Source organism: Lepisma saccharinum, chromosome 14 (genome assembly GCF_977018435.1).
Source record: "Lepisma saccharinum chromosome 14, izLepSacc3.1, whole genome shotgun sequence".
In the NCBI taxonomy this organism is placed as follows: Eukaryota; Metazoa; Arthropoda; class Insecta; order Zygentoma; family Lepismatidae; genus Lepisma; species Lepisma saccharinum.
Genome location: NC_139242.1, coordinates 16,043,651 through 16,057,040, shown reverse-complemented (window position 1 = coordinate 16,057,040; position 13,390 = coordinate 16,043,651). Strand labels below are relative to the sequence as shown.

The 13,390-nt window shown below is 37.4% G+C and overlaps 1 protein-coding gene across 1 annotated transcript in view; it reads right to left on the bottom strand.

Annotated features, from left to right (window-relative positions):
* LOC145998431 (large ribosomal subunit protein eL22-like) overlaps nucleotides 1-13,071 on the bottom strand; it is a 37,866-nt gene extending 24,795 nt beyond the window's left edge. The window contains exon 1 of the mRNA XM_083134839.1: nucleotides 12,961-13,071. Within this exon, the coding sequence (XP_082990965.1) occupies nucleotides 12,961-12,972 (12 nt within the window). The 5' untranslated portion in view covers nucleotides 12,973-13,071. The remainder of the gene's footprint in view (nucleotides 1-12,960) is intronic.
* Nucleotides 13,072-13,390: the final 319 nt, after the last annotated feature.

Below are 13,390 nucleotides of genomic sequence, written 5' to 3'. Positions count from 1 at the left end.
AATTACCACTGTGCCATCGGGGACGCTGCACCTAATTCTGTGTTTACAATTTTTTCTCCCCAAAATAATAACCATGGAGGAGTGACATTGAGTGTAGAAAGGCTGTGGCCAATCGTATTTAAGAATCTACGTGTGTTTAAATTTAAAATTATTTTCATGTAGAAGTGCAAGTTCGACTCAACACTGTTGTTTTGTGTGTGACCTTATTGGTTGTAAACATTTGTTATAACATATGCTATACTAAAAGTGAAAGGAAGATCAATTTCGAAAATGTGCTTTGGAATGGGATCGTTAGTCCTAAATAGTTTTACGCCATTGTTAATGGGACAATAATAAATAAGATTTAAGAACAGAAATTTTATTTGATTTCTGTTATTTAGTGCCTCTTTTCTTCCATTTTTGACTAATCACAACGATGAGGATAACTGATGAAATTCATAAAGGGGCACTCACAAAGAACACCCATGTCGGGATTCAAACCCTGGGCCCGGGCATCGTAACATGCTGATCACTCTGCTGCAGAGGTCGGCTTAAGAACAGAAATGTTAATCAGTGAGAATAAGTTGCAAAATGTGTGTAAAATTGTATAACAGTGTTGTGTTTATCATCTTGTTTTCACATAACATTTGATATAGTTAACATAATGTTTTTGTAGCTGGAAAAAAAATGTGAAAATAAAAACAACAAAAACATGCACGAACTGTAGTTTATACAGGAATATGCCACAATATTTTTAGTTGTTCTTACGATTAACATTGCATGATTGTTTATTTAAGTTATTGTAATGGCCCCTTCCTTCCAATGGATTTTCAAATATCACTACTTAAAATGGTGCATTTCTTGATATCCCACTCCCTTGAAAAGTATGTATTTCACACAGTAAATTGCTTTGCTACTTTGCAAAAAAAGCTACACACCTACTCGAAGAATGGACATCCACAAATAATATTGGTTAACACAGAGCGCTACAATACCAGGTGTTCTAAACCTTGGTGCAACCTATCTCGACAGTGACGTCAGCTGGGACCACACTACAACTTGATGTATCACTCCGTGCCAACCATGAAAAATTCTGTAACATTTGTGTATCAGAAGTCCGCAGAGAAGAGAAGTGGAACGTTCTTGTGTGCAGCGGTTCGTCATGCGGAGAAATGTCAATGCTTGGCGCTAAGGAAATACGAACACATGTAATAAACGATGTACTCCTATAAAGTAAACTTTGGTACATTCTCATTGCGAACAGAATGATACGGATTATCCATCATCAATAACAATTATTCTTATTTGGTTGCAGTTTGGGTACAATATCGACGAATCACATCTCAAAACGCTGTCTCAACATCTTTTCTCGAATGAAACAACAAAACACTTTCCACAAAACCATCTTTTCTTTCTACATACACAAAAACGAATCTTCCATTTTTCACCTAAGGCTGATTGATTTGCACAGTAAGTCTAATCGGGACTAGACCTACAGTTTATAGTGGGATCCAAACTACTATGTGCCTTCACTGCTGAGCCTAGAAGGAAAGCATACCAATGTGACAGGCACGTATCTAGAAATACATTTCGGGGGGAGGGGGTTGGTTGTCTGACCAAGTGTCAACAATAATAATATAATTAGAATAATTATATTCAATTAAAATACTATTAATTATATATGTAAATTAATTAATTTTGCATTGTTGTTGTTACATGAATAGGTAAAAAATGATATAACATATATTCATTATGTAACTAACGTGTGGTTAAGATTGCCAAAATTTGTATAAAAGCAACAGCCCTGACAAGGAAATAGACACAGAATTGAATAGATATTGAATAACAAAAACGTAATAGGCAAAAATAATTGTACTGTGATCAATTTTATTTGCCTATTGGAATTGACAAAAAGTAAATTTGGTGATTAATATTTCATGCATATTATCATAAGTAGCAGTGTGCATAAATCCTTGGAAGCTGTATAAGCCAAATTCCTTGCCTTTCAATAAGTTCAGCGGAAATATATAACCATCGATTGTACAGCAAATGCTAAACAATGGACATTTCCACTCAATTTTTTTCACAACAATTTTAAAAACTACACCCTGGAAAAATGACCCCTGCAAGTTCTTTCGTTTCTGTGTCCAGTTTAAGGCAGAAACGAGACTTCCAAAGTTGCGAGGCTAGCGTTGCGCTGAAAAAACACGCCACCATGTTAATACATCACGCCTTAGAGAGAGCTAGTTTGTAGTCTGCTTCGAGCATCCAGTTTACTGCACGTAGCCCGCGATGAGCGAACATGTGCAGCAGTTTAACAAATCTGTACAGATTTAAATAATGGAAGAAGGAGCGATAGTGTAAAGGAAAGCTATGCTTTGTAATGATCATTCGTCCATGCAATATTCCTGCTGCTCACGTGCAAGATTAATGGAAGGGTTCTGCTGTGTGCGTGTTCTCAGGTCATGAGAAAAATATTGCTTGTAAAATTGGTTGCTGACCAAACTTTCAAAAATATATATATATTTTAAAATTATATTTATCGAAATTTACCGTAACCTATGTAGTGCAAAATAAGAATTTTCACATTCTTCACTTTATTTATAAAGCCTATTTTACTTTATTTTCCATAAAGCAATTTCAGTTTGTGTTTCATTTCTGTTGCGCAAGTTATGATCAAATCTTTTTGGGCAATTAAGAGAAAATACACTGAGAAGATTACATCAGTTGCACAGTACATATTAATTCTTAGTTTATGTATAATTATTACAAGGAAATAATGTGTATAACCAAGGGCGTATTTAAAGGGGGTTCAACAGGTCCACCCCCCTTTGGTTCAGTAAAATTGCCAGAGTTACCCGTTCATTCGCTTGTTCATAAAAATTTCTTCGGACTTATTTTATTCTCTTAAATTAGAGACGTAAAACGGGATACGGATGGGAACCAAATTACATAATTCCACACACCAGATGGGACTGCAGACCAAATGTCTGCAATTTCCTGATAGTTTCGGAATTTCTGTGATAAGAAACTGCATTGAGACTGTCAAATCAGTTATCCCCCCCCCCCACCCTCGAGTCATCTTAAAAATATTTTGTTTTTAAAAACGCAGTGACACAAGATGAACAGAAAAGTATCAATACCAGCGTGACTTCGTGACTACATACAGCACCCCCTGCTCCCCAGCAAGCTTCCGGCAGTGTCCTGGATTTTCACTTACGAAATAAAGCAACCCTAATCATACCAAAAGTTGATCCATCTCCCCCCCCCCCACGTGAACTATATATATACGCCCATGTTCATAACAATATCCATATAAATGGTACAATATATTTCGAATTTTGTACTGCGAAAAAAGCCACCTCATCTCGTTACCCCGAACGCATTAATTGGTTGGTTCACAACTTCAACACTAAGGATCTATCGAGACGAAAGATGGCAGCCTTGGTTTCGTTCTCGTTGAGAGTTGTAAATGTCTGTCTCGTGTTTCTTTTTTTGTAAACTTCTCATTGACAGTCCCGTCTCGATTTATAAACATCCGTCTCGGTTTGGGAGGGCAATTCTCGTTCTCGTCTCAAGTCTCGAAAAATATAGAATTAACAATGTACGCAAAGGCTTTTCATTAGGGCTCGTAAGTTGAAGACTTATAAATTACCAAAAAAGTACTTATAAAAAGACCTAAAAATACCAAAAAAAGGTCCTAAAAATGGAAAAAAGGATGTATAAATGTGATCCAAATTAATTAATAACTTCAGTTTTAATTACATATTTAATGAATAAAAAAATTCAAAATTCTGGTGGTATGGAACACACAGTGCGAAAAAACTATATGAATGAAATGCATCTTCGCCCAGACATTACATATGTTTTAGATTAACATAATTTGAAAAATCATATTTGGCCTAACCACACTAGGGTTACAGAAATAGGACTTCGGATCCTATTTCAGTCGTCCAAAAAGGTTTTTCTTTCGTTTCAGGGGTGGTTCAAATATATTTATTTCTTTACTACAGAAAGGACGTTTAAGAGGTGATGAACTGATGATGATTCGAATTGAGAATGGGCAGTAAAAATGTAGTTGAAAGAAGGTGAAGATGCAAAAAAAAAGCCGTTAAGACCTAAAAAAGACCAATAAGCCAAAAAACGCCGAACAAGGCAAAAAAGGACAAATAAAAGCCACCTTTTTCTGGCCTACAATGACCCAAAATGAACATATATTATGTTTGGCCTCGTCTTCGGACACTAGGAAAGAAAAGGATTTTTCTTCAACTTCCGAGCCCTACAAATTAAAAACCTCTCTTAATATATATATATATTTACTCCTAGTTTTAACGGTACGAGCCCTCGAAAACTGAATATTATCCTCCTTATATATGCAAACCAAACTGCAGATTCAGAATTACCATGAATGAACTAATTATTATACACAAAATTCATGATTTATCTGAGAACGTGGCATGTTCCAGGTTTGACTCTCGACCTGGGCATGACTGTTTCCTTGTGAGCGACATTTCATTAAACTGGAAATTGTTACATGGGAGAATGTTTGCTCTAGACTTTGGGGACAGCTAGGGGGATGCTTCTATTGTTCATGTTAGTGTTGCTCATGAGACGAGCGTCTCATAAAAGGAGATGGGACAAGAACTAGTGAATGTTTTCGAAATGAGATGGGACAGAAGAAAAAGTTTGTCTCGTATCGTGGCAGGTTGGGTGATACTTAGATTGTGCTTGTTGGTGGTGGTGGTATAGTGTGTGTGGGGGGAAGGGGGGGGGGGGTGTCCTCCTGCACCCCGACTTCAAATACTGCTTGTAGTCATTCATCTTCATTGTAGCGATTAGCCAAAAGTGGGAAGAAATGTGATGTTAGAGAAGATACATACTAAATTAACCATGCGTTCTCATCGTTGCGGTTAAACAAAGTGACGGAAAAGCGACGTAAAAGTAGGCTAAATACAAAAATTTGCAATATATATATTAACTGAAGAAAACTGTCATTTACGGCTGTGTCGCCCCTGTCAACACATGATTTTTCAAGCCAAAAGACTATTCAATCTGTATTATATTAATCTATGTTGGAATCTTTTATTTAAGAATGTGTTATTGTTAATGTTACAATGGGTAATGAATTGTTTAACTTAAATGTTGAAACTATAGAAATATTAAACAACTATGTAATAACCATGGTAAATTGTAAACAACAATATGATATAAAAGAGCTAGACTTTTGTGAGTCTAGGGGACATTCTCCTGGTTGCCGAAAGGTTGATGGTTCAGGGGACGTTGGGGAATATCTTGCTTCAATCTTCGGATTGGCTGGTGTACTTGTACTCCATTTTGGCAGATATTCTACAAACCCAACTCTGAATAAGGTGTTCTCCTGCATCATCAAAAGACCAGGGTTATAAACTTCGGTATAACTAATAGGTTTAGGCCTACAAGTTATACCGGGTGAATTGTCTGTTTGAAAAAGTGTTTGTATAACATCAGCAGTTTAAATAAATCTTCGAGTGAAAGGTCTTAATGATCTTTTATTTCAAACCTACATAGGTGATAATTAAAAATAAATCCTACACCACAGACCTTGCAAGGGCTTGGTCCTACTAACCCTTAGAAGCCTTTGAGAAGTCCGATAAAAGGGTTATAACAAGACTAACAGAAAGCCCTAAAGGCAGAAGGTGCGTGTCACGGCAGGAAATTTAAAAACTCCCCATACCTTTTTATACCGTATCACCTCTTATATTGCAGAAATTGGCGTGTAAACCAGTGTGTTCTAAACATATTCTCTTAAAATTTTGCGAAGAAAATATTATGACGAAAATAATTGTAATTCCAGAAAAGGCATTCCTATAACATTAAGTTCTTGCCAGTTAGAAGCAACCTATGTACTCGCAATGAACAAGGCTGTTCACGTGTTCAGCCATTGACTGCTACAAGTTTTGCTTTGTCACTAATGGGAAACCCCTCTACCGAGTGGCTGAATTATAGTAAATACCATAATATACTGCTAGGGCATAATTCATCTCCAAGAAATGGAGCACAGATTTTTGCACTGGAAGTTGTAAGATACTTGTTTTACACAGTAACAAGTGACTTGTCGCTTCAGCGGCTCATGCTAAGAGGATGGGACGAGCAGAAGCCCTGCCTGCACGCATTTCTAAAGTATGACATCAGACGACATTGTGTCTGTGGAGAGGACGTTTTCAAATCCGTGACGTAGGAGGTCAATTTCAGTGGTGTTTGAAGGCGTGTTTCTCGAGAACCAAAACAAATATCGCGGAGATATTTTGCTCATCTCATGTTTGTGTCATTATCTGTTTTTGACTGACAGTTATTGGCCCAACTTCGTTTTTTCTTTTATTGCGATTTCATCATGCTATGAATGCAATTTTAACATGGTTTGATTTCAATTCTGTTAATACATACTGCGGAGTTTTAGCAATTACTTAAGATTTTGTTCAATATATGCATTCGCAGTTAGGTTAGGGAGGCCAGGTTTGGTTCTCTTAGCATTAAAATAAAGTCCCTAAATGCATTCTACTAAGGTTCCAATTTACTTCTAGATTAATTCCCACTAGTCTATGATACTTACAGTCGCTTGTCAATGGAAAATACATTGTCCAAGGAAATGCGCATGCTTGCGTAAAATGATTTTTACATTGTCTCTTTCAACATAAATAACATTTTTTCGAAATCCAAAGAGTGCTCATTACTTTAAGGGTTCAAATTTTGTGTGACAATGATTGCCAAAATTCTACGATAATTAGTGTTTTTCCTGATAGGAGAATTTGAAAACAAAAATCATAAAACAGTCGGAACCGTTACCTTACTTCATGCTTCCTTGACACTGGATTTTCATTCCTTGTCGCCAAAATGTTCGAAGATTTTGTTCAATACATGCTTTCGTTAGAAGCCAGGTTTGGTTCTCTTAGCATTAAAATAGTCATTGGGTATCCAGTGTTTCGAACTGACTGGGTTTGCAACGAAAGTTAGAAACATGACGTGTCGTGGATGCGTGGTGAAATTCGTAGCGGGTATGGAAGATCCAGTGATTTTTTAAATTGAACACGGGATCGTGAAGGAAGGAAAGGAATGCCGAAAATGTGGCAGTTATTTTGTAAGCTACTCATTAGAAGGAATGAGCTGTGGGTATATGCCTAATATGACGTGTCATGGAAGTGTGGTGAAATTCAAGTAAGTTTTCCGTATACTGGAAACTGATTTCTTCAAACATGCATTTAACAGGACTCTATAGAGAAAGCCGGGTAGCTGGAGCGGAGCCACAGTGGGTCCATTACCCCATGACGGAGCCCGGAATCGGTGGGAAATTTGGACTCAATAATTTCAAACGAAAATAATATTTTAGTTTACATTTCCCAAAGATTCCGGGACGGATAGCTCCAAAAGCCATTCACGGTTAGTGCCATGAAACATTACAATTTTCTTCATAAAACAATGCGGAAAAAAAAATGATGAGCTTTGTTCACAGGTATTTCTTGGGTTCTGAGGTTCAAACACGACATAACTAATGAAAATAGACAAAACGCAAGCACGACTCGCGATTATGTAGGAAGGTGTACGCGCCATATTGTGTGTCAGCCAAGCGAAAAGACTTCAGAAAGAAGTACTCGTAATGTGAAAAATTGCAATTACTTTGAACCAAAAAAAAAATCAATACACCTTAAGGTAATGTTCCGCGAAGCAGATAGGTAAGTACGAATGTCAATAATTGACAAAACGAAGAAGTAATAGGTGTCTGAAGGACAGTAAATTTTTACCGAAAGTTCAAATTTCGTGTGACAATGATTGCCAAAATTCAACGATAATTAGTTTTCTTACTAACAGAATTTGAAATATATATATATAAACCAATCTGAACAGTTACCCAGTTATTTTCGACGTGTGCTCAATATTAGTGTGTGCACAAACTGTCTTTACTCATAAAAAGCAGCGAAAGTACTCGAAATTGCAGGTATTTACTTATGCGGGTCCTATTTTGGATCCAATATCTCAGTTTATTTTCCACGTGCTGAAACCAATTCTATATTTCGTAAAACATCGAAATCTGTCCATTACAAAAAATTCAATATAATTCTAGAGGGAATACAGCAGGTGAACGGCCCCTATTCTAGTTCCATTACTACTTTCATCTAGTCAAAACACTTATCACTCATTTATTTCGTCCTTTTTAACATTGCTACTTACTTATTCTGATTTGCGGAACATTCTATAAGGTGTAAATATGAATTTCTCACGAAAATAACTTCAAAATTTCATATTATGAGTAATTAATGTTGTTCCTTTTTTTCACTTCCATGACATTATGGATCTGGATCATCACGTGTCATGATTGTGTTCTAGTTCCTTTATGGTATGCAGAGTTTCCAACCTTCTACACCAAAAAATACCTACTTCAGTGTTATTAATTTTCAATTTTTTTCCGTGTTTGCAATTATGGTAATACCTAAAATTTGGGGTCGTACGTATAACCATTGACGGATAGCCCCACGAACCATTCACGATAAGGTTAGGCAAGCATAGTTAAAATTTGGGGTCATAGAACCATGGGCTACGGTACCCTTTTCTACACCCTCGATGTGTCGCACATTTCAAATATTCTCATTACAAAAATTAGTTCTTCATAATAAACGATGTTTCTAAATAGCGCGGAAAGTAATTTTTTAGATCTAAGTGCTACGAAACTTATGTTTTTTATGAAATTAAAATTCCTTGCGCAACGTCAAAAAGGTTTTTCAGAACTTTATGATGGCAAATGATGCATTCATGTCACAGGTGCAAGTCTGAAGATTTCGGATGATCGATTTATGTCACAGGCGCACGTCTGATTTTCTTTTTTTTCTTCTTATGACTGACTTGTGCAATAGGAACATTTGCGATTGCAATATGTTGTTTGTGTGATATATTGGCAGATTGGACATTTCAGACATTGGATTTCATTTATGCGACTTCAGAAATTGGAAAGGAGCGATTTAACAATACCGGGAATTTCTCCATTTTCTTTGAAATTCGGCATACTCACTAATTTTGGCCCCCTAATCACGAATCTGCAGTTAAAATTTGGCGCTCACGTGTCAAACTTGCAAAATTTAACTATGTTTCCTAACCTAACCACGTACCAATGGTCCGTGGGGCTAGCGCCAATGGTCCGTGGGGCTAGCGCCAATGGTCCGTGGGGCTACGAATATTTTTTTCGAAACGAATTTAACTATTGTAACCATTGCGTGGCCCTACCTAACCTAACCTTACCGGAAATGGTTCGTGGGGCTATGTACGAAATCTCTCCGAAGGATAGTAAACAAGTACCCAAATTTCAACTGCACAGTCATGATTACCAGACCAAAATTAGTAAGTACACCGAATTTCAAACAAATTGCATATATTTCAGTTATTCTAAGTAACGTAACCTATCCTTACCGTCAATGAATCGTGGAAGAAACATGTAATCCACACTTTTCAAGACACCATTTTCTCACATGCAAATGAACGCTACATGCAATTCACAGATTACATGCAATTGGTATAACTATTCGTACAACACTCTAGGAAACGCACCGTTGCCAAACTTACCTCTATTGGAAGCCGCAATCCACATCTTCTCCCTCCACACTGTCATCGTCACTATCGCCATTCTCCTCCGAGCTCCCCAAAACCCATTAATTTCTTTATCAATACACATCCATCATCTTCCGTACTCCATTTCAATAATTGAACCACATTGACGATCTTTTCACTGCTTTCCGCCTCCATTCTGCTACGATCAATGATCCCCAAATGAGAAAGTAACAATGCGGCAACGCTGTAGACACAGCAACAAGTATGCAACAATACCGAACCTCACTTGTCAACATCAAACATGGCTACCAAAGGAATGTATTGACAATCATACCGGTGTTAATTCCACATAATTCAGGAATTTCTATACGTGAGCGCCAAATTTTAAGTGCAGATTCGTGATTTGGAGACCCAAATTAGTAAGTATCCGAAATTTCAAACAAATAGGAGAAATTCCCTGTATTGTTAAATTATACCATTGGAAATAATAATTTTTTTTTTGGCAACTGCATGCCGTAAAGGGAAGGGTTGTTTTTTTCTAAATGACTTGTGGGATGGGATAATTTGAGACTTCTAATTTTTATGATGGGAAGGGAGTGGAGGTTGGTATTCTGTGGAAAAGGACAACAAGGACTTTCAACGTAGGAGTTACTTCATTTTTGGAATTACAAATTGAACCTCTACTCACAATTCTATACCTGGCCTTGGTAAAAAGAGGTAAGTTACCTTCTTTGGTTTAATTTTAGCCTTCATTTTTTGTATCTTTATGTGTCAATGCGGAAAACAGTGAGAAATAGTGTTGGGGCAGGTGACTTCGGCCAATTTCTAACATGCCTTTAAAAGGGACTCTATAGATAAAGGTGGGTAGCCGGAGCCCAGCGGATGCGGGGCCGCGGTAGTGGTAGGGGGCGGTATGTCAATTACCCCAGGGGCGGAGCCCGGAACCGGTGGGAAATTTGGACTAAACAATTTCAAAGGACAAAATTGCAACTTTAAACGGCTGTACAGTCGTAAATACTTCTTTCCGCGCTCTATTTTTTTTAATTCACAAATAGGATCACATGATCTTCATAATGGTAAAAAAATAATTCAAAATTCGAGGATGTAGAATAGGTTACCCAACACGAACCATGCACGGGTAGCCCCAAAAACCATTCACAGTAAGGTTAGCTTAGGCAAGCATAGCTAAAATTTGGGGTCACGTCATCAAATGCATGCAACATCCGGTTCTTGTAGAGGAAGTACATGGAAGGAACAGCAATTGCGATATTTTTATACATATAAGCATGAATTATCGCTAAAAAAGATGAAACTAAAAAAATACATTCGGGACCTTCAACGATTATACAGAAAGAGATTTGCGTAAGTAGTTTCGGCAATTTTACAGTACCGGACCCTTCTCCAATTTCGTTTATATTTCGCATACTCACTAATTTAGGGCTCCTAATCACGAATCTGGGCTCCGGTACCCTTTTCTACACCCTCGATTTTTCGCACATTTCAAATGTTCTCGTTACAAAAATTAGTTCTTCATAATAAACTATGTTTCTAAATAGTGCGGAAAGTAATTTTTTAGATCTACGTGCTACGAAACTTATGTTTTTTATGAAATTAAAATTCCTTGCGTAACGTCAAAAAGTTTTTTCAGAACTTTATGATGGCAAATGATGCTGTCATGTCACAGGCGCAAGTCTGAAGATTTCGGATGATCGATTTATGTCACAGGCGCACGTCTGATCATCATCTTTTTCTTCTGATGATTGACTTGTGCAATAGGACCATTTGCGATTGCGATATATTGGCGGATTGGACATTTCAGACATTGGATTTCATTTATGAGACTTCAGAAATTGGAAATATTTTTTTTTGCAACTGCATGCTGTAAAGGGGAGGGTTGTTTTTTTCTAAATGACTTGTGGGATGGGATAATTTGAGACTTCTAATTTTTATGATGGGAAGGGAGTGGAGGTTGGTATTCTGTGGAAAAGGACAACAAGGACTTTCAACGTAGGAGTTACTTCATTTTTGGCATTACAAATTGAACCTCGACTCACAATTCAATACCTGGCTTTGGTAAAAAGAGGTAAGTTACCTTCTTTGGTTTAATTTTAGCCTTCATTTTTTGTATCTTCATGCGTCAATGCGGAAAACAGTGAGAAATAAGTGTTGGGGCAGGTGACTTCGACCAATTTTTAACATGCCTTTAAAAGGGACTCTATAGATAAAGGCGGGGCCACAGTAGCGGTAGGGGTAGAGGGCGGTAAGTCAATTACCCCAGGGGCGGAGCCCGGAACCGGTGGGAAATTTGGACTCTTTTAACGATTTCAAACTACAAAATCGCAACTTTAAACGGCTGTACAGTCGTAAATACTTCTTTCCGTGCTCCAATTTTTTTAATCCACAAATAGGATAACATAAGCTTCATAATGAATTTTTTTTTTTTTCTTTCAAAATTCGAGGGTGTAGAATAGGGTACCCGACCCCGAATCTGAAGCTAAAATTAGGCGCTCACGTTTTGAATTTGCAAAAAAAAAAAATGAAAAAAAAAGGGGGGGTCCGTGATCGCAAAAGACAATGCACGATTGCTAATTATTTAAACAGTTTGCCTAACCTCACCGTGAATGGTTTGTGGCACTATGCATGAATGGTTTTTGGGGCTATGCGTGAATGGTTTGTAGGGCATCATAAAAAAAAATTCTGTAAATAATGAGCAATCGTGCATTGTCACGGACCCATTCTTTGGAAATTCCACACTCGTGCGCGCAAATTTTAACTTCAGAATCGTGATTAGGAGCCCTAAATTAGTGAGTATGCAAAATTGGAGAAGGGTCCGGTATTGTAAAATCATACCAAAAAAACGAGATTACTGAAACACACATGATAAAGGAACTAAGGTAACAGTTTGAAACGGATTTCTTCATTGTTACAGAAGAAACTACGTTTTATGTTTATTTTAAAGTTTTATATCTTTGTTTCAAACCTATTCTACACAGGGTAAAAGTTGAATGAAATACAATGCATGCTCCTTCCATCAACGTGCAAGACTTTACCAGAAACGTACGTAATATGCTTTCCACAAGAAACTATTGAAAAAATATGTGGGGGCTACGTGCAATATGTTTTTATTTAAACGTTAACTACGAGCTGTATATCTCGAACAGAACATACGAGCTGTATATCTCGAACAGAACAATGTCATCTGAAGTAACTTTCCATTGCGCAAGGGAAGCGCTTACCAAAAACAAGGGTATATCTCCACGTGGGTAGCCATTGTACCCATACTGGATTCAAACTCGATATTCATTTCTTATACTACTATTGAATATTACATAAACTGCAGAACTACTATTGTTCTATACATTATGCTAAATTAAGAGCAAACTGGGAATAAATAACTAAATAGATACTTACTGAAGCAGTCATAGTTACACACGCGGTTACGTTCCTGCTGCACTTTGGCGGTGAGGGTGACGGTGATAGAGATGGCGTTGCGGTGCGGTTGCCACGTTTCCTTATGGTTCTCCCTTATCGCACAACACGTGAGCAACCTTGCGTTCAGACGTCACCGGGGAAAGCTGTTATTTTATGCCTAAGTTGTTAGGTTAGGTTAGTAAAGCCCCTATCACACGGAACTGGATTTCTAGTAGGAATGCCCTAGTTGGCGCTTAACTAACTTTTTAGGTAGCAATCATGGCCGCCTGGCTGACTGCTTGACTGGTTTGGAGGAATAGGACATGTTCTAATTGCTACTAATTCTTCGACTAGATTCTGTGGAACAGCCAATCAGAGCAAAGTTTCGCCATGTGAAGATAATCTGTGAGTTTGCAAAGTTTGTCTGTGG